Below are 21,918 nucleotides of genomic sequence, written 5' to 3' on the forward strand. Positions count from 1 at the left end.
AAACATTTATGGAAATATCGATTTGTATTCTTCAGCATTAATCCAAAGGGGAAACCCCAACAATAGTTTTACTGGAACCTCGTTTGATATAGTGGGGTATTTGCTTGGGAACCATTCTGTAATAATTGTTAACCGTTACAATTATCTGCTTTTTTATTATTAACCATCTACTTACGTAATACAGTCAATGATCGGGCATACAGACATACAAAGTGTACACCCAGTACAATCATCATTGACCAACGGCACATGCGTAGTGGCATCAAACTGTATAGCTTGATATCCGGAATCGTTACAAGCCATGTAACATTTTCCACAATTAATGCACAAGTCCTGTAAATCGTAATGTTTGTTAAAATACAAGTTTTCATGTTGGAAACTAAAGTTAAAATGCTAATTATTCAAACTTTTGCATAGAAAGATTTTTTTGCTGAAACTGTATTTTACAGAATAGCTAACTCTGCTAATTTTGATCTGACAGCTTTGATCAGGCTCAGGTCAGCTAACACCTGTCAACAACAGTCACGTGGCCATAAAACAAAGTTTAAACTGTGAAAATTTGCTAAATGAAGTTTAGACAAACTCAGAAGAGTAGTCTATATGCTCGAAGAGAAAAATTCACAAAGTCTCATAGTTACTATGATGTTACTATGAGACTTTGATTTGAATTTTTTCATTGATTGTTAAGTTTAGACAGTTGTAAAAGCTGAAATTGTAAAATAAGCGTCACGTGACGTTGATGATGCAGTTCTCAGCTTGCAACATGTGTAAAGGCTAGTTGTTAACAAGTGTCAAAATCAGTCCCGTGACTTTTAAAATGTTGTTTGGTAAATAAAATACACGTCACGTAACTTTGATAACGCCATCATTTTGAACTTGCAACAACACTGTAAATGCCAGTTGACACCTGGCAAAATCAATCTCCTGACCATAAAACAAGGTTTGGCCTGTTAAAATTTGCTGAATCAAATTTAGACAGTTGTCAAAGCTGAAATTGTATAAGAGATACGTCTCGTGACTTTGATTATGTAGTTTTTGAACTTGTAACACTTTAAAGGCTAGCTGACATCTGTCAAAATCAGCCCCTTGTCCGAATAAAGACGGGTGCAATCTTCTGTTTACCTTCTATACCTTAACAACTATTAAATTACTATTTCAAACACTTACATCATCTATCAAGGCTACGACTTGTTGGGTGTTGTCCAACTTTTTGTAGGGACCGATGTACTTAAGAGAGCGACCTATTACGTCACCAACTGTCAAAGGGTTGTCAGGTGGGGTTGACTCACTAGCGAAGCCAAGAGGTGCCCCATTATGGTGTAGAGGCGTACTGTCCGTTATTTGACGTTCTTTGTACAGTTTGGCTAATGTTACTTCACGTTTTATTTTGGCCGGTCCAAAATGATACAGTTTCTGGAAATTAAATGTGATGATTACTTGTAAATAAATTATATTTTAATTCAATATTGTAACTAATCTAACCTGTTTTAACTGACTATTCTAACCGATAGTCAAATGTAAACATTTTCTTTATACAGGGTGTCCCGCGAGGTAAGGGGCAAAATTTCACTATGTGTTCTTTAGGTAAATTTGTGTCAAAAATGTCCTATAAACATGGGTTCGCAAATGCTTCCTTACCAAGATATGATTTTTTTTAAATTTAATAGTGTTTGTGCCAAAAAGTACAATGCTGTAATAATAAATTATCTCTAGTATATTAACAAGTATATTAAGCACATATGAAGAGTTTAGGATATGTAGAGAAATGACCTACCAGGGCTGAACTGCTTCGTGAAATTAATAATATCGCTGACGACCTAAAATAACCACCGTGTTGGGGACGGTATCAGCCACATCATTAAAAAGGCTAAACTATGCTTATAATGTGAAGGTGCACTTTGAACTATTATTGTAAACAGTTTTTTTTCACAGTAGTAGTAATTTTTTTGTTAAATAAAATTATAATTTCGAAATTATTGTAGTTTCCAGCAAAATAACACTATTAAATTTTAAAAAATCATATCTTGGCAAGGAAGCATTTGCGGACCCATGTTTATAGGAGATTTTTGACACAAATTTACCTAAAGAACACATAGTGAAATTTTGTCCCTTACCTCGCGGGACACCCTGTATAACAATGATGTATTATAAAACATATTCTTAAGTTTTACTCCCAAACAGAAAGATTAGTGAAAGGTTTAGTAAGATATTTTGAAAAAAATTAAAAAAAATTCTCTTCTGTGAAAACTTATCAACATGATGTCCCTATTTCTAGTCTTTCTTCTTTTTTTACTCGTAATAATGCTTACCTGTCCCTTTTCGTCATAAACAGGGGCGGCGGATTTGCCTTTCTGGTGTTTAAATGTGGGAGGACTTTGTCCATCCCAGCCAGGAAGTCGACCGTCCAAGTATAGCAAGGCTTTCAATCCTGTGACATAGTCGTCAATTACTGTAAAGTCTTGATTTTGTACCGCACTGCAAATCTATACAAACAAAACATTATAACGTGTAATTTATTGTATCTATACAGAAAATCAAACAAAGTTAGGCAACATTACATGATGCCACTCAAAACTTAAAACTACCAAAAATCTTTTAAATTTGCCAGAAGAATTTTTTTATTATTATTGTCAGCTTTCTAGAATCATTTTCAGATGGCCTAAAATAGCAGGCGCCTATAAATAATATTGAAAACTTCCCAAAAGATTCCAGAAGCCTGTACAAGTTTCCTACACTCTTAAAAGTGTTTTAAAGTTGCCAGACGTTTTTAGAATCATTTTGGGCCTCTAAAAACTGTTCATTTGATAGAAACACAGCAATGCTACCTGATGGCAAAAAAAATGTCAAATATGTATAAAGCTACAAGCACATTGTCACTAACCTGACGGGCAGGGATCAATTTGATTTTCATGCAATTAATAATGTTTTATTGACGTTTATATTGGTATACATTGTTGGGATTTGTGACGTCAAAGCAACTTGGTTTGAATTTCGGCATATCTCTAATCTACAGGTATGTAAAACTCAAAAGAGACATTCCCTGATAAGAAGGAATAACTATTGCAAATCGATGCTCCAGAGACAAAGCTGGTAAGTGACATGTAATAATAGATAATTATTTAGTCTCAATAATTTTCCAATCAAAATTTTGCAAAAAAACACATATGCACACCTGATCTATGATTATTTACCGCAAATTCTGATCGATTCGATTATTAATAAAACTTTCAAAAATATGTATATTTTTTTATCTACTCCTAGCATGGTAATCATTCATTACATAGCTCATTTTGAGTTACGTAATGAGCGATTTTACCGCACTAGTGCGATAATAATCGATTTTATCACACTAGTGCGATAAAACAACTTTAAATGAAAATTTCTGCTGTAATTGTTTATTGAATTTAAACATAACTTTGATACATTTTTTCATATCGCCTTTGACTTGGCAGGCAACAAGCCAGATACCACGTTTGCGGCAGCTTCTTCAATATCTGACGGAAGTTCTTCAGACATGTTCATAACGAAATGCACTTTTAAAAATTTGTGACTGACACTGTTAAATTGTCGCTTAAGTGATATGTGGAAACAAATGGCCACCATAGCAACAACACCAAAACAGTACAGCGTAGATGACAAAATTTAAGGGTAACAAATAACTACCCGTAGCAAGCATATACGAGACGTTCCTAAATAGTTCACATTGCACAAAATATGAATTTTCTTCTTACTTTACGCTGCTTCTGATGGTCGTAGATAAAATGTTGTACATCACCCGTGGGGTATGGCAAATTAACGTACTCGTGTGATCACCACAACTCGGTCTACGACCTCGTCGTGGCAACACTCCCACTCGTGACTATAAAAATGCTCATACCCCACTAGTAATGTAAATAACTATTAATATTCTACAGTATTGCCAACTAATGTAATCAAAAACTCACTTGAACGGCGCTGGCTCCGACTTGCAAAAACTGAAACGCTGTATAAGCAGAGTCAATGCCTCCAATACCAAATATCGGAAAACCCGGTAAAGCTTGAGCAATAGCTGAAACTGCTCTTAGCCCCATAGGTCTAGTAGCGTTCCCTGTAAAATTTGTCATAATTTAGGTTCAGTCTAAACTCAAGAACTTTAAACTGTAGGAAGAATTGACAGTTTGACATTTAACTATAACCGATAAAACTGTTGGATAATTCCCAACAAAAAAAAATACCTGATACTCCTCCATAAGTAGTTCGACGTGCTGTGCCAACACGAGGCCAAGGCTCACCATGGGCGTTCAAACCCATCAAACCAGACACCGTGTTGATGGCTGAAACTCCCGAGGCTCCGCCCTCTTTAGCCGCTTTGGCAATATCAACAATATCGGTGATGTTGGGTGTTAGTTTTATAAAAATAGGAATTTTCACGCTGCTTCGCACCCACTTACTAATTTCTCTAACCAAATTTGGATCCTAAATAATTTGTTAGGGCAGGCAGACAGAATGGTTTAGGTTACTACCTGACCGCAAGCCAAACCCATTCCAGACTCCCCCATTCCGTGAGGACAACTCAGGTTCAGTTCCAACATATCAGCTCCACTTGCCTCAGCCTTTTGGGATAGTTCTCTCCAGTCTTGCTCGTTAAATGAACACATAATTGAAGCAATAATAATCTAGAAAACACCGCCAAAATGTGTATTTAGAAAAATTCAGTTTAGTTGCAAAGTACCTTAGTAGGAAAATCTTGTTTCAATTCGGCAATTCCTTTGAGCCAAAAGTCACACTGTTTCTCTGAAATTACTTCAATGTTTAGAAAAGAACTCTGCTGAGGGCCGTAGTGGTATCCTGACGTGGTGCCTTTAATTATTCTAGGAGACACGTTAGTGACTTCGTCCTAAAAAAAGTGCATTCTTTTTGTCTAAATTGTCAATTATAAGGTGTTCCCTAAACAACTGTTTAAATCAAGAGTTTTTACTTACTTTATCCAAGGAAAACGTTTTGGTAACAACAAATCCCCATCCCTGTTCGAAACTTCTCCTGATCATAGCCGGAGTAGTAACTGGTGGTGCTGATGCCAAACCAAAAGGATTTTCGAATCGAACACCACAAATTTCCACCGATAAATCCACATCTTCTATTGGTGTGTGAAATAGGGGCAGTTCCGGAGCAGTTTCTTCAGGTTCGCCCTGAAAAACGTCAAGATTTTCTTAGATGGACTTGCATTTTTTGGAAAACCTCTGGCACTTCCATAATGATTCGAGCTACATATTGCAATATGTACGACACTTTACAACACTTCAGGCAATTGTATAGCGGCTTATGGCAGTTTTTTTTAGATGTTTTTAGCAGTTTTTAGGGGCCTCTGTCATTTCCAAACTGATTTTATATTTCTTTCGTAAAGGTTTACCTAGTTTTATATGATCTCGCTGGCCTAATGTCTTATTTTGAAAAAGTTTATATTTTTTAGTAGCCTCACCAATTTGTGCGGGTGTGACGTTATACTGATTTCGTTTGATTATTGGGTCAATCTATAAATCCAGCTTACAGATCAACTTAACAGACTTACTGCTACTAGAACTGATTATTGCAAAAAACTTTATAAACCACCAACCTGCAAATATTTATGCATGTACCACGCTGCAGTTTTGCCATCATTAACAGATTCAACTGTAGTTTCGGCCACCCCGGCCATATCTCCCCCAATCCAGACTTTTTCATGAGAACTCTGCATAGTGTTTGAATTGATAACTGGTAAATTCCAGCCGTTCAAACTCAACGGATTGAGGGCTTCAATAACTTCAAAAATATTCTTGTTTGCCGCTATTCTATCTATTCAATATTAAACAACTTACTGTCATCATCATACAATCCGGAACCAAAAGCTGATATAACAAAATCAGTTTTCATCGTTACCGGCTGTTCCTCATCTATAATCCATTCACCGTTATCCAATTGTTCAGTTCTGGCAAATGTCACTGAAGCAATCCTTCCAGCTTTTAAGTTTACTTTTTGCGGTGATAAGAAACCCAAAAATTCGCAGTGTTCCTCTAAAGCCAGCGAGACTTCTTCTGGAACTGCTGGTATGTTTTGAAAACCCCTAAACCAATATTTATGTTAAATCTTAAATAATAGCTAAGTGAAGATTTTTTTTATGTGAGAAGAAAACAAATCTAAAGCCGGTGACTTACAGTATTTTTTAACGTCTTAGAGCCTTTTTTATCAGAAATATACATTAAGACTACTTAGAAAAGAAAATATACATTATCCCCCTCAGTTTTGTAAGGGGAGATCATTACACCGAAAATGCAACTGAAATCGAAATTTCTACCTAATGACACAGTATAACAACCCTGTAAACCAATTATTCCATTGGGGTAATTTTAACTTTTTATCTCTTCTGGATTAACAAAATACTGTCATCATACTGTCAATCATTTTTTACTGAAATATTAACCTATTAGTTTAGTTTTCTTCGCCTAGACCTAACATAATTATGCTAAGAACTAACCCTAACCTACTAAAGGTGGTAACTCATATTGCATAATTTTATATTTATGATCATACCTGCGATATACAACAAACACCTTTTTAGCGCCGCATCTTAAAGCAGTGGTGGCACAATCAAAGGCAGTATCACCAGCACCTAGAACCAGTACCGTTCCCCTTAACGTTATTAGACCTGAGGATGCTACAGAGTTTGAGCCGATTTTAGAGCAACCGGCCACTGGTGGTAGAAAGCTTTTGGAGGTGTAAAATCCGTGCGACTCATCCAGGTCCAAAAAGATTTTGTCCACCTATGACGTTTTATCGGAATTACACGTAGAACTGTAGTGATTTGTTTGGACTTACTTTGGGGTTTGGTAAACCAATAGCTATAAAAATAGCGTCACATTCATCTACTAGGCGTTTTACGGAAAGATCTTTCGTCGATAAACTTCGTTCAAACTGGATTTTAACTCCTAAATCGCTTACTAAATTGGCTTCGAAGTCGACCACGTATTGAGGCAATCGATATTGAGGAATTTCAAAAGAACTGAAAAAGATATTTAAATTATTATACGTATCACTTTACTGAATAGATGTTGATTTGTTTGTGGACAAAACGAAAACTATTAGATCATTAAAGCTGACTTAGAAAGGAAAATCAAAAAACTATAATAATATACAACGTGACTGAAATTTCTAGTTTCTTAAGCAAATAAAGCACTTTACAGCAATCTTCATTAAACACAAGCTCAATTTAAAAGTATCTTAAAACCGAACACTTTGTGTCTAGACAATTAAGTAGTAGAATCTAAAAATTAGTTCTTACCATTTTCTTTGATATATTGTAGTTGCCCATTGAGCGATGGATGTTTCCGGTGATTTAAAATTTCCAATTGCGCAAATAAAATTCAATAATTCCATTTAATCAAAATGTGTCAAAAGTGATTGACATTTACGTTAATTTTGGGCTCAGATTCTGGCGAATCACACAGACAGACATGTCAATGATTTGTGATGGGCATTGCACAATTATGATGATGGTCCATATTAATAGTTTGGATCAAAACAGGAGGGACGCAAAACCAAAAGGAGGACGCATTTGCTTTTTTTTGAGTAACATACCTCAACCCTCCCAGAGTGGTCTTCTTCTCAAAAATGGTAATATTTACATATCCAAGTCGGGCTAAAAACGTTGCGCAAGAAAGAGAAGCGGGTCCTCCTCCAACTATAGCAATGTTAGCTCCGGCTCTTTTCGGTTTTGGCAGTTTACCGTTTCGAGTCTGCGGCACGCCCATTTTGCTAAACACCTGTCAATTGACCACTCTTATTTAAACTAGTAATTAAGGGTTGAATAACGGTCAAACCTCCACCGCAAACTGTTGCAATCCTCCGATATTTATGGCACCTTCCTCGGTGGCTGCTAAGTTGCAACCACCAACGCATAAGTCACTAGTAGGGCACACCATACCGCAGGACAGCCCTAAAGGATTGTCGCTCAGGATTCGTTTGGCAGCCCCATACGGGTTGCCATTGGCTATTGAAGTTATAAAAGCCTACAGTTTTAACAATAAAATAAACAGTCTTTAAATAAAATGAGCAAATTAGTAAACCTTTATGTCTATTTGCGTAGGGCAACCCTTTTGACATGGAGCGTCAGCACATTTCAGGCACCTTGCAGCCTCTGCTAGAGCTGCTCTTTCGGATAAAGTGGTGGGTTTGATGTCGGAAAAGTTGTTTTCCAAACAAGAACAATCCTAAAAATGTGCACTTTAATAAGCTTGATTCAGAAAATAGATGAGCAGACATTTTCTAATAAATATTCAGTAATATGTAAAAAATAGGTTTGAAGGCATGTCGTGTGTGTCGAACCTAGACTGATCCCTTTATAAAATTGAATTCGGTTTAAGTATAAACATGATTATAATCCCCTCTGCAATAAAATTTAAGCTCCGTTGAAATTCCATTTGATAGAAAGTGCATTTTGTGTTATTTGTATTATGTCACTTGCTTCGTAAGTGCACAAACATTCCAATAAAACTAATTGCTAACGGAAATAAGCGGGACAGCTAAATGTGTGCTTTTTTTAATGCCCTGTATCTTCAAAATGCCTAAACCAAATTTAATAAAGAAAAAAAAGGTTTGAAAAGCCACAATCAGGTTGGCAGATTGTTTGATGAAAAACTGTAGGTCCCAATCATAGAGCGAAAAAAAGATGTCAAATTAAGCAACAAAAGAAAATGTTCTAAACTCTTTCCAGGTACCAAAAAATGCAGTAGGAAGCATTTTCCTATACCTTCCATGATTCAAGAAAACCGTTTATGGTTTTGGGTTTTCTTCGGTGATAAGAAACTTTACTGTCGTTTATTTCTAGTGAGCAGTTTATTCACAGTAACTAAATTGCGGTACTGAAATATGAGAGTTATCCGGACTTGTTAACCTTGACCGGCCGTGAAAACCTTCATAGTATGTTAAATTGTGATAAATCAGAAAAAAAGAAACTTTTCCACTTACCTTACACTTTCTATCAGCATTCCGTTTCCACAACTTTTTGTTCGCTTTGGTTTCTGAAGTAGGCCTCAAATTAGAGTAATGTGGAACCCTAGGATTTAAGGCCAAAATATTCTGTAACAAAAACCCAAATATTACCGCCTAACCCACAAACATATTGCTAAATCTCACCTCGATATCTGGTAAGTCAACACTAATTTTCGCCATAGCGGAACACTACTGCATCAAACAAGCCAGTGAACGGAAACTATACTGAAAACACTAATATTGATGTTTGGTTTTACGATGAGCTTATCGCTATCGCGATTCAGATTAAAGGTCACAGGTTCTCGTAATCTAAAGACATTTATTTCCTTACGATGTAACGATAACGATTCGGAATCTAGGACACTTGCACAAACTCTTACTAAGCGAAACGCATTAAGTCAAGAACGTGTGTATTCGATTTTCGTGGCAGAAAATTGAATTTGCAGTAAATTGAACACAATGAGGTGTAAAGTTCTGTTTAGGTGGATGAACGAAGTTAGTGTCTAGCGCCTTATCGGTTTTACGCAACAATGGTTCTGATTAAATTAACCGCGCCTGCGTAAAAATACCTGATAAGTGTTTATGAATGAAAACTAATAATTGTTTCTACTTCACTTCACTAATAATTAATAAGATACGTAAACAAGGCCGAAGGTTCAATGTTAAGCTGGTCATAAAACAGGGTATAAACAGAAAATTGATAACCGTTTTATAGTTTAGACCGCAGTTATCTTAATCTGCCACACTCCCACACTGCTATGTATACGAGGTGTGTTAAGTCTAAATAGCAATATCTTGAAAATTGGCTTGTTATTAAAAATAGTTAATCCCAAATGTATCTCATTTCATAGAAATGGTTTTATTTTCAATAAGCTTTTCAACGATATCAAACTGCTTCCAAAAATGTCGATTCGAATCCGTTATAACCTCTTCAAAATATTTAAAGATATCTGAAATACGTCAAAAGTGATATTTATCAATTTCTCCCTGTGCAACACAAACAGTGTTGTATTGAAAATTCTGCTGACGCCATATTCAAATTCTCGAAAATGCAGTAAGCTGTCGCGAAAACACTCTATTCTTCAAAAAACATACGAGATACCTTACAAAAGTGTAGAATATGGGACACCCTGTACATTGTAAAATATTTCCATATATGAAGTGACAGGACCAAATTTGAAAAAACCAGCCACATGATGTTTTGTTTTCCTGACGTGATTTTTTTTTTGTATTTCCGAGTTTATTTAAATCATATCAAAACTCTTTTTGGAGCTTTATAAGGAAGAGTTTATCAACATTTGCTTCTAAACTTAAACACTATTGTAAGACTCGAGGTGGCTAGTGGGTATACCTTACTAACTATAACACCAGCAAAATTTTCTAAGGCACGAGATCTTTTGAAAACAATGGGCGATAAATAGTTCGGCACCAAATCAGGTATTTTTACATGTACAAACCTCTAAGCAATAACAACCACAACAAAATCTATTACCCTTCTAAAATTTACTTGCAATGGTTCTCTCCAATACCCTCCCCTAAAAGCTCCGTTTTTATGAAATACATCCAATATATCAGGCAGCTGTTAACGCTAAAGCCGTAAATGTAATTTAAAGTCCCATTTTCCAGATAATCTGTTTAACCCATCCAGATTTCAATTACACCTAACCAACCGGAAAATTAACCCTGCTCGAATCTATTATAAAAAGCGAGAGGTGCAGCCGGAAAGCACCAGATCACTGCGAGCGACCGAAGTCCTAGTAACCATTACAAAAGACAATTCGAAGTATACCAATTTACTCTACACAAGTCACAGAAACCGAAAATAGTATTTTCTTTTCCTCCACCATGAAACCGCTGAAGAAAACCGACTGGTCCTTATATAGTACAATATTACTGATTATAATTTGCATTCAAGGGTCCTTGCAGCACTCAGACCGCAGGGAACTAAACGATGACTACCGCTTTGATCCAGAAGACAGAAGAGTGGGGTTGAAAGATCAGCGGGTCAATGAAGAACCTGCTTTGAATGTCCCGCAACACATCCAGGACGTTAGGGCTGATTCTCGCAGGTCTAGAATCGATGCTCAGGATATACGGACTGATTTTCGGGAAATCAGGACTGAGCTAGGAGGACGACGTGAAGCTAGGTTGTCTGGACGTTTCAATTTGGCATCTAGAAGTGATTCTAAGGAAGGAATGTCCAATGTCCGCAGAGAAAGGCAAACAAGGTTCAATGAACGACAATCTGATGAGCGAACTGATACTAGGAACCATCGTGAAAGATTCGAACCTCAATTAGAAAGGGCCAGAAGAATTAGTACACTTTCTAGGTCTGAAGATCGGTTTAATTCTCGTCGTAATAGCAGAGAATCAAATTTGCCGGTCATTCGTCGTTTCAATGCTGAAAGGTTTAACCGAAGAGCTTCCCAGGAACGAGCAAACGGCCAAGATTCACGAAGAGGACGCTTTGATAACGAAAGGTTAGACAGGAGAACTCTTGACTCACAAAGATTTTCTACTAGGGGAAACAGTCAGAGGCGTTATAACAACGAAAGATCTGAAACCAGGGACAACAGAAGAGAATTAAGACAAAACTTACGGGATGCTGTTAGGGACAACAACCAAAGACGTCAGAACTCTGAACGATTTGACAGAATGAGATCTACTCCAGAACGAACCAACCGCCTACTAACTCAGACAAGACGCAACCTTAATAGAGAATCAAGAAGACAGGAAACTAGAATCTTCAGGGCACAAACATCAAACAACCGTCGGGAAGAACGCAGTCAAGAAAACTTAAATGAAGCAAGACTGAGACGTGAAGACACGCACAAAGTTGCAAACAGGGTGGAGAAGGCTAGAGTCGCCATTGACCACCAAGAAACTTCCAGATCTTTAGAAAATGATAGAAGAGTGGAGGTTAGGTCACGATCTTCTAGAGCAAGTGAAATGAGTCACAGAATTATCGATGATGACGTTAAAGAAAGAACTGAGAGTCAACTGGCGCTAAACTTCAGCCAAAGAGGTTTGCAACCAAAAAACTTTTTGACACAAATTACCGTTATTTTGATTACAGGTTCTCCAATTGGACCTTCCACATTGAAGAATAACTCTGCGGTTATTGTAAGCACTATCCAAGCGGCTTTAGTCTTACTTCTTGTACTGCAAATGGTGGGGAATAAGGCTAAGCAACCTTTTAGGTATTAACTTCATTACAATTCCTTAATAATTTAAAATAGAAAACCGTTCTTATATTTTCCAGATTTAATACTTGGACATCGATGTTCAGCCACGTTAAATCGGCATAAGAAACAATATTCAATGCGGACATCCAGGAGTAATAAATATTCTTCAATATAATAAGTAAATGTAATATATCCCCTATAGAGAAAGTTATATTTTATTGGTAAGAAGTTAAAGTTTAACATTGAAATATATTATAATAGCCTCATGCATACTTATTGAGTTTTATTTAGATAATATTTCATAAGTCAACCTTTTAGAACTACAAAACCACAATTTTTATTAAATATGTGAAAAGTTGTTTTGTGTTAGATACAGGGTGTTCCATTTGAAAATTAAAAGTGAGACTTATATTAAAGTTGATTCGGCAACATCGCAAAATTGAAATTATTAAGTCTAGGTACACACGAAATTAACAGTCGAAATTGTAAAAATAGTATATTACGTAACTAGTGCTGTAAGAAGCATTTTATGCACGATATGAAAAAGGTAATGTGTGTGACGTACTATACTTTACCTACGATCAAATGGAAAGTCCAGTTTTCGCAATTCATATAATTCAGAGTAACTTTTCATTAAAAAAGTATATTTTCAACGTATTGACATCATATTTGTACTAATCATAGCCACTAAAGAAAAAAATAATAACGTAATAAAAAAAATTCACAAATCATGTTACTTAAATAATTATTAGTGTTGATTTTAAAATAATTATTTATGGCAACATTACAGTTAATAAGAATAAAGGGAAAACTTTCAGTAATATTACTTGATGTGTTTGCTATTGCAGATAATATTCTAGATCAAGTGGTTGTTACTTAAAACTGTATGAACAATGCATTACGCGATGATCTCCATTAATATACTCTGATAAAGGAAGAAATGTAAACAAAATCAATTTTTCCCAGCTTTAGAGCGATAGTTTGTGGCCGATCTTAAAACTGTGCGCTCTTTTTACAGCTGTGCGTTTTTTTTACAACTGTGCGTAACGAGGTTCATTACGTAACGGAAAACTATGCGTAAATAGCTATTTACAATGAGGTCGTAGGTAAAAAATATTACAGTAGCTACTTCTGAAATACTATCATTATAAATCACCCTGTATAAATGGTTATAAACAAACAAAATCCATTCACACTTCGATTCGTTCGATTTTATTTTACTGTTTAAATATCTATAAGTATAAAGTATAAAATTACAAAAAAGTACAAAATCAGTCTGTATTCATTCAGATACTTAATAATAAACACTTTCAAAATTAAGGTTTAAATGCGACTTGATATTTGGACATATCTAGATTAATAAGGCCCTAAAACGCACCTTAACACAAGTGTAGTAGAACAACAAACTTCTAAGTTACGTTTTACTACTACAGTTGGTATATAATTACACCAAATTAAAATAATGTACCAAAGTTCACTGCAGTAACGTTAATTTAAGTGTTGCTAATATACAGCTGTAGAAAAATAACAAACTCGAGTAACTGAACAAACTCATAACCCAAAAAAAGCAATCACAAATAATATAAATAAAATATAATTAAAAAACTATTTACCTTTCATAACGAAAGCCTTACTTTTATTGCAAATTAGCACTTCTTCGTCCCCGCAATACTTCAGATCCTTGCACAGTTCCCGTTTCTCATCCTCAGTACCGTCGTACAAGTACTTTTCTTTCGACTTGCTGGCTTTGCGGAATCTTTTATTGTCCCTAGTTTTGGCCTGTTTGCTTTTTGTAACTTTATCCCCTTCCGCTTTAGCGCTGTTCATTTCCATGTCCAAGTCGTGAGCGTTTGCCTGCACGGCAACGTCAATCGACGTTTTGGACTGTCTGGATCCAGTGTTTTTCTCGAAACCCACACTGACGGCAGAGTTGAGGGAACTTTCGACTAGCTGCGTAATTTCTGGACAGCTGGAACTTTCACTGTGCCGCTTTTGTTCGCAGGATTTCGATCTAACAATTATAATTACTTGAAATGAAACATTATGGAGTCTTTGTGGTAATCACCTGGATTTTTCCAGTTTTAATCTGGAGTTTTTAGTGGGGTTTTGGCATATGACCTCGTCCAGCTCATCTTCGGATGAACTGTTATGCTGCACGTGCAAGCCGTGCCTCAGTTGACTTATGGTAAAATGATCGTTTAAGTCCATATTTTTGGCCACCCGCATGCTCACAGCCGTCTCTGATATCGTGACAGAAACGTTTTCGTCTTCAGAACACGTTCTAGTAGCTGGAGGTAGAACTGAAATATTTAAGAATAAAAGCAAACCATATTTACAAACACCGTCTCTTCCGGAAATTTCGAATATATCCAAAGGGAAATATTAAAAATTAAGTTTACGTTAACTCACTAAATTTTCCGTTGGACAGCAACTGTCCAATCTGAGCCCCATCCAGACCAGCTGTCGCCGTTCGCCTGTTCAAATTAGGTGCGAATCTAGTAACATCACCAGCACCCGTTAACGCATTCAACATTTGTAAATGAGAGTCCAGGCTGGTAGTACTACCTCCTTTAGTACCTTTACGCGAAGGTGCTCTAGATGTGGTACCTAAAGGCAACACCCTCTTATTTACAAAGTTAACGCACTTTGCCTATCAGGTACACACCAATATTTCGGGAATTCCGTCTGAACTGATGACGTTCTGTCCTTCGGGACCTTCGAGCTTTCACTCGTTTTGTCGCTTTCAGTTCCGCAATTTGCACCGAGACTTGACTATCTCCGGAATTGCGTCGAGATTCTATACTAACATGTCTGGAAATGTGATATAAAAATTAGTATTACGTAAGAAAATCAGTAATTTTAGCAGTAAACCATACAGCAGACATAACATAATATTAGAAGAACTGCTTTGGGTATTAACTAACCACTAAATAATAATAATCAATTCGTTCTTGCTGATACAATTACATCAGAAACGTCGTAAAAATGTACTGTACTCATTAATATCCGACTTAATGTTCAGGAATTCTTAGTTTTCCTCTTGTTCTTGTGACAAACATTTTTCATCAATTTAACATTTGTTTTGCCCTGCTTAGTAATTGTCAAACTAAAAAGTACCAGATCTTTATGTTTGGTACAAAATAACCGGTATTGAAGAAATTCTTAATCAGTATAAGCTTGAGAAACAAAACTATAAAAGGTATCTCTCTGACTATAGAAAGTCCATTAATGAGAGTAAGATTGTTACTACAAATGAAATCAGCTGAAAATATTTTTAATATTGAGCCAAATAACCAAAAAAGAGACTGAAAAGTAATGATGAAGGTAAATTTACCGTGACCGGTACGGTAAAGTAAAAACTGTGCTAAACTGTTGTTCCTGCAAATTACAGGCAAATTTTGAGAGTATGAAAAAGTTTGGAAAATAATTTAACTGAATAGTCACGTGACCACTGTCAAAATAACTGTCATAAATCTTAAAAACACGTTTTGTATCGAATACTGGAAGAAAACTTTTCGGAACCCTGATTTTTGCAACTTTTGAGCACAGTTTGACAGTTAGAGACAAAATTGCTTGCCAAACCCACTTGGAGTGAGAAAATATCTGTTTTAAGCACACTTTTGGAAACCTCATTAAATTTGCTATCCATTAACCTAAAAAAACACTACAAAATTTGGTACAGTCAGGGAGAAAAGCGATGTCAAAATTTGAACTGCCAGAAATACAGTATTTCTAATTTACCCGTCAAATTTTACTGGTAAAGTAAAATATTTACTTTTGGGATCAGTTATACAATAAATGTGACGTTAATTGACACTTGGTCACAAGAAATTAACCAGGTTTATGAAAAGTCACGTGACCATATACCAGGTGTCCAGGAGCACCCTGGACATAGGAGATTTTTTTGCGCCTGTACGGTTGATTTGATTGAAAAATCGTATTAATGAAAGTTGTAGTACCTATCACGGACTAGTTTTCTGTATTTTAACCGTACCCGCAACAATGACCTGTTTACCCGTTGCCCGACAACCACCTATAAAGTGCAGGCCAAAAGTTTAAATTTTCTCATTTTTTTTTCGTGTTTTACGACGAAAGGGCTCAAGTTAGAGATCCGAAAAAAATACAGAAAACTAGTCCGTGATAGGTACTACAACTTTCATTAATACGATTTTTCAATCAAATCAACCGTACAGGCGCAAAAAAATCAAAACCGTTTTCCCATGTTAATCTCCTATGTCCAGGGTGCTCTTGGACACCTGGTATAAAAAGTTTGCACTAGTTTCCGCTTGTTTGTTTTCTATGAATAATACCTACAACAAACCTAACTACTCGTAATTTCTTGTGAATGTCCAAGCTTCAAACAGAACGAAAAACAATATTTTTAAAGAAAACAAATCACTGTGAAAATTTTACGAATATACATCAACTTACCTATAATTTACACTATAATCACTATCAACATCAACTGATTGGTAACTATTATCAACTCCGACATCGTTAGGTACCGCCGGCCTCCTGTTCACCAATCTGGGCAAGTTTTTTGCCCACGTGGTGCTCAGCTCATTACTGGCTGCGCTATTCAGCTCAAACTGCAACCCCACCGGATCGGTGTGATTTTGACTGAAAATCGACACGCGCCCCCCTTCATTAAATTTCTTGCGACCGGCAAAAGCACGCGCTATAATTTTATGCTTCTGGATTTTCATCGGTTCGTCGACTTCGCAATGAAATTTTCTACAAAATAACCACTTTTTTAGAACTCTCTAATTTTAAAAAGAAGGGTGGTGTGTTACTTTCGAATGTATCGGCCCCAGGCGTGTAAAGTGGCATCGCACCAAACCCACGAGGCCATGGCAATGCCCTTTCCGAAAACTGCTAGCAAATGTAATTGCAACATTGCGACACTTGGTCGGTCTGTTTGTTTGCAATGAGCATAGTTTGTACCGAAACTAGTTAATTTACACCTGCAATTTCGAAATAGGTTAATAAAACGTGACTGGATTGGTTTGCTGCAATTCCTACTAGATTGAGTAGTGATATTAGTATTAGCATACAGGTATGGAAATTTCAAAACTAGTTGCTGAAAACAAAACTGTTGCAAACCAATGTGCTAGACAAAGATGCAGATTTGTACAGATATGATATTACTTGACAGTTGATCTAGATCTTTCTGATCATGTTGGGCAAGTTTTGTACTTAGGAAAAAAACAGTATCACTAAAATATTATAGTTGATAATGAATCTATTTTTAGATTATTTAAAGCAGATATATTTGTAAGTGTGCTGAAGCATTCTTGCAGACATTTTCTGAATAAACTATTCAGTTAAGGTAGAATGAGCTTCACCCTGTTTTTCTGGTATAATAGAAAATTATGTGTAAGCAACACAAAATACCGGGTAATCAACAACTTATTACAACAAATTTAAGAAACTAAATTACAAGGCCAATTTGGTTTCTGAAATTTGCTAAATAAATAACCTTCCTGAGAAAATTCCAAAACATTCACTTAAAATTTGACTTAAAAACACGAATTTCAGTAAACTACCGATTTTAAAAATGTCTATTTTATGGCCTAAATTTACTAGTACAACCTTCCTGAATTATTCCGCCTGAAATTTGGTTTTAAATTACTAATTTCGGTAATCTACTGATTTTACAATGTCATTTTACTAGCCTAAACTTACTAGAAAAACCTTTGTAAAAATAGTCCAAATGTGCTCTAAAAACATTTTAAAATATCCGTACAAGGCTAATACCTTATTCTACCGAAAACTGAGCTTTTCAATTAACCTTGTGAAATCGGTAAGTTCTGAAATTCATCTTTAAAAGTCAAATTAAATAGAGTATTATAAAGACGGTTATTCTAAAAAACTGAAGCTGGAAACTAAATGGACATTTGTAAAATTGGTAGAATACTGAAATTAGTTTTTAAAGTAAAATATTCAGTACAAAAATTCTGGAATATTATTAGAAAAGACATTCTAGTAAATTTGAGCCACTAACTTGACATTGTAAAATCGGTACATTTACTAAAATTAGACTTTTTAGGCTTTCTATTCTCACCATTAATTTCCTATGAATAATTTTCAAATTTCCATATCTGTATAAAAAGGTTAATCAATAACGTACCTTGCAACATGCTTAAAGTGGGAAACAATGTAGACTGTCTGAGGCTTTTAAGGCCCATTGCGTGCATTAAACGTTAGTTCAGTCTACAATCAATTTTTAAGGGGGTTAGTTTTGATTTAAATGAATACGATAATTATTAAGTTTAAACCATAAAGCCTGTTCAACATGCGCAACTAAAAAGAATCAAATTTACCAAATGTACTTTTCCACGCTCGTCTGCCAAAAACCTCTATTTGACGCAACATACACGTGGTAGACGATCGTGACAGCACAAAATATTACCATAAATATAGTAAAAACCGTCATTCTAACTATATTTGATTGTATTTTTCTGCTGGAATGTTGCGATATAACTTCTTTGCTTTCAATTTGAACTTTTATCAGCAAAATTAAACCTGAAATTATTTTAAAAAATGCCCGGTATTAAATCAAACTGTCAGCAAAATAATGTATATATAGAAAAACAAAAGTATCTAGATAATTGGAGGCATAATAAAGACAATATTTTGTGGAGAAAAAAGTTATTTGAACTATTTTATTTTAATCAAATGCCAATCAAAATAAGCTAATACACATTTTTTTTGTCATGTTTAATATAAAAAAAGTTCTGAAAATAGTCACAAAGGATGTAAAAATTGCAAAACATCAGAAAATTGTTGATCATCAATTTTGCCATTAGTTCAAAACATCAAAACTTACCTCTGATTATTATATAAACAGAGACCAACATGGTGCATACCAATGGTGCCAAAAACAAACCAGCCCTAGCTGCCATATTAGCAAAACCCACAAAACAAATGCCTGTAATATAATCACCATCAATTTCCCCAATTGCCATGGTTGTAATGGTAAGCATCAAAGGTAAACTCCAGGCAACTAAATGAAAGTAAGCCCTCTTTTTATCTATTCGATCTTGAATTTTGCCTGTAAATAATTTGGATTTTTTAACAGTTACAGAAGAAATCTTATTTACCTAAAGCTTGAAGTGAGCTCATGTACCAGGCATAACTGAAGATCATAAACCATACAAGACCAGCAATTAAAAAGTAATAAACCATAAAAAACACAATAACACAAGACAAGTTTTCTGTGGCACTAGGCTCAGATTTCCTGAGTGTCCCATCTTTTTTGCACACAATATCCTCCCTAGTATCAGAACCTGAAAGTCCCTCATAAACTAACTAAACAAACCATTTATTACCAAAAAAAACTCACCCAAAAACTGAACCAAATATCCACCATAGGAAATAGCAAAGCAAATATTAACATAAAAAATACCTTTAGCAGGATATCTGTTAGCCGTTTTCCAATCAATCAAGAATGTAGTTACAGTAAAAATGTTTAAAACAATGCACAGCAATGATCCATAAGTTATCAGTTTGTGAATTTGGTAATGTTCATTTTCAGTATATCTGGCATCTTTACAATGCAAACCACAACCTTCCACATCTGAAATAAATATATCAAGGTTAGCTGTAACTTGATTTGTAGTTGATTTTAATCCAGTTTAGGTAAATTTTGCTTCTGAACTGTCACATTCAAATCCCACTTCCCTTAAGGAAACCTGCTTAGTTGTCAAACTTTATGCATTTCTTACTTACCCTTAAACCACCAATCAGGATTGTCAGTTTCTATCAAAGGTTCCATACAATACCCAGTGGTATTAAATTTGGTGTCTCTAATATCATTTCGGCACTTGGAAGGATACAACCGACTATCTTCACAAGTAAAGTTAAAAGGAAATACTGAACTGTTGTAAATTGCTTTGCAGGGTTCCAGAGTGATTCTACACATTTCCCTTGAAGGCAAATCAACTTGCTCATTTTCACATTTGGGCATATACAAGGCACACAAAAATGGTTGTATTACTGACCAACACTTTGGTATATAGCGCAAGTTTTGTTCATATTGCTGTAAAGTTTCCTGTACTTTGGCTTGATTGTGGAGCCCTGTCAGCTTTAAGGTTGTGGAGTGGTAGGGCAGTTTAGCCCCCAAACACGCTGTGTTTTGGAGCAGCTCACATTTGGCATTGATTCGGCAGTAGTCTTCGCTCATGTCATATGGTAACATATCCATGTATCTTGGGCTTTTTATGCTGAATGGGTGGCGTATATATGGTGAGGCTGAAGAGTTAAAATCTTCCACATCGTCTAAAGAACGAGCTTCCACAAGTAACATGAAAGCAAAAATGAATAGGAGAACACCCATGCTGGACATTTTGCTGGTTGTATTGGGAAAAAAAAAAAAATATTAGTCAAACTAAGTGGAAACCCTACTAAATTATTTTAGCAGGCACATGGTGGTGAATACCAATGAAGTCGAAACTGTTGCTCACTTATATAGACATAATTAAACACATACCGGCGCTACCTACGGCTTCTTTTGGTCATATAATTGCTTTAATCCATAAAAATAAACAAAGCAGAATTTGGGGACATAAACATAAACTATAAATAATAAACAAAACTACACTAGCAGTGTTGCCAATCGGCAATAATACAGAATCGGTTGACAATTTTGACAAACAGGCCAGCCAACCATTATTACACCATTTTAGATTTTATTTTTTTAAAAAGAGTTATCTCTAGAATTACTCCTAAAACTAGGACAATGGAACCAATTTAGTTCATACCTTACAGTTTACCAGTGGAACGAAGAAGTATTATTATAAAAAAAGTGTTTAACCGTGTTGTTTATTAAACTTTTGGTCTAAGATTTTTGTTTAAAACACGTGGCAACGTTGCCCATGAATATCAAGGGACCTTGTAAAGCGGGTGGCCTAAATCGTAATGCGATCAAAAGTGCTGTGGTGTCACACTTATCAATTAAGTTGGCTTTTGGGGAAATAATTATTAAGAGAACAGTTTGCAATTGCATACAGGCTGCACATGCAGTGTGTACCAAAATTGAAGGTGTTTTGCACTAAATCATAAAACAATTTTTAAGTTATCGGAATGCGTTTTGTCAACACACACCTAATTTAAGTTTCTTTGATATAAATATGCCCTTTGCTGTGCATTGGAGGCCCGTTTGGGGCAAAAAAAAATTGAAAATGTTGACAAAAAATGTAATTTTTCCAATTTTCGAAAGGTTCAAAGCGGTTATTTCACCTAATTTAAGCGTCTTTGGATTGAATATACCCTTTGCTGTGCATTAGAACCCTTATGAAGCAAAATAAAAATTTGCCAAAATTGCACTTTTGACCAAAAATGTAATTTTTTAAATTTTTGAAACGTTGTAACTTTTTTATTTGAACTCCCATCAATTTCGCTAAATCGCCATAGTAGTACACTTAATTTATATTTCTTCTTAAAATAATCTAATTTGTGAAAATTCAAATTAAAACCCGGGATTCCTATTCACCTTGGTTCAACCCTTATTGATCGCATTCCACAAGTTTCCATTGGTTGGCGCGTCCACGTTGCCCAGTTTTCCATTTCCTCACCATTCAAAGGATTTAAATTTTTTATTTAGTTCTTAGACTAGAAATCGTAGTTTTCTGAAATGTGATTTGTAATTTATTACTAAAAGCAGTTATCGTTGAACTTACCGCGTATTGCAGGCAAAATTTGTATGATTAGTAGAGTTTAGTAGGTAAAA

At 35.4% G+C, this 21,918-nt stretch overlaps 3 protein-coding genes across 6 annotated transcripts; 1 reads left to right on the plus strand and 2 right to left on the minus strand.

Moving 5' to 3' along the window:
* Positions 1-5: 5 nt before the first annotated feature.
* Positions 6-9,673, minus strand: su(r) (dihydropyrimidine dehydrogenase su(r)). 2 transcript variants are annotated; one of them, XM_081978217.1, is made up of 18 exons: positions 9,148-9,673; positions 8,980-9,090; positions 8,079-8,222; positions 7,833-8,021; positions 7,591-7,775; positions 6,832-7,015; positions 6,547-6,776; positions 5,835-6,079; positions 5,594-5,778; positions 4,962-5,168; positions 4,712-4,876; positions 4,503-4,655; positions 4,215-4,455; positions 3,945-4,087; positions 2,310-2,483; positions 1,168-1,413; positions 176-333; positions 6-116 (listed from the first exon to the last, which is right to left on the minus strand). In XM_081978217.1, exons 1-18 carry the CDS (start codon positions 9,181-9,183, stop codon positions 38-40), a joined length of 3,075 nt encoding a protein of 1,024 aa, XP_081834343.1. In that variant the 5' UTR covers positions 9,184-9,673; the 3' UTR covers positions 6-37. The 2 variants fall into 2 exon arrangements, with proteins under 2 accessions (XP_081834343.1, XP_081834348.1); XM_081978222.1 differs by lacking the exons at positions 7,591-7,775; positions 7,833-8,021; positions 8,079-8,222; positions 8,980-9,090; positions 9,148-9,673 and adding an exon at positions 7,295-7,429.
* Positions 9,674-10,379: 706 nt separating this feature from the next.
* Positions 10,380-12,460, plus strand: LOC145728261 (uncharacterized). The gene is made up of 3 exons (XM_081978350.1): positions 10,380-12,028; positions 12,080-12,203; positions 12,266-12,460. The coding sequence occupies exons 1-3, from the start codon at positions 10,849-10,851 to the stop codon at positions 12,309-12,311; spliced, it is 1,350 nt and encodes a 449-aa protein (XP_081834476.1). The 5' UTR covers positions 10,380-10,848; the 3' UTR covers positions 12,312-12,460.
* A 917-nt stretch (positions 12,461-13,377) lies between these two features.
* On the minus strand, positions 13,378-20,805 carry smo (smoothened, frizzled class receptor). 3 transcript variants are annotated; one of them, XM_081978244.1, is made up of 12 exons: positions 20,680-20,804; positions 19,920-20,539; positions 19,534-19,767; positions 19,292-19,477; positions 19,018-19,242; positions 18,512-18,713; positions 16,982-17,152; positions 16,620-16,922; positions 14,854-14,999; positions 14,598-14,795; positions 14,254-14,488; positions 13,378-14,199 (listed from the first exon to the last, which is right to left on the minus strand). In XM_081978244.1, exons 2-12 carry the CDS (start codon positions 20,533-20,535, stop codon positions 13,794-13,796), a joined length of 2,922 nt encoding a protein of 973 aa, XP_081834370.1. In that variant the 5' UTR covers positions 20,536-20,539; positions 20,680-20,804; the 3' UTR covers positions 13,378-13,793. The 3 variants fall into 3 exon arrangements, with proteins under 3 accessions (XP_081834370.1, XP_081834362.1, XP_081834378.1); XM_081978236.1 differs by having other exon boundaries at positions 20,654-20,791; XM_081978252.1 differs by having other exon boundaries at positions 14,254-14,476; positions 19,920-20,805.
* Positions 20,806-21,918: the final 1,113 nt, after the last annotated feature.

The sequence above is a fragment of the Ips typographus genome, linkage group LG1 (genome assembly GCF_016097725.1).
Source record: "Ips typographus isolate SLU linkage group LG1, UJ_Ityp_2.0, whole genome shotgun sequence".
Lineage (NCBI taxonomy): Eukaryota > Metazoa > Arthropoda > Insecta > Coleoptera > Curculionidae > Ips > Ips typographus.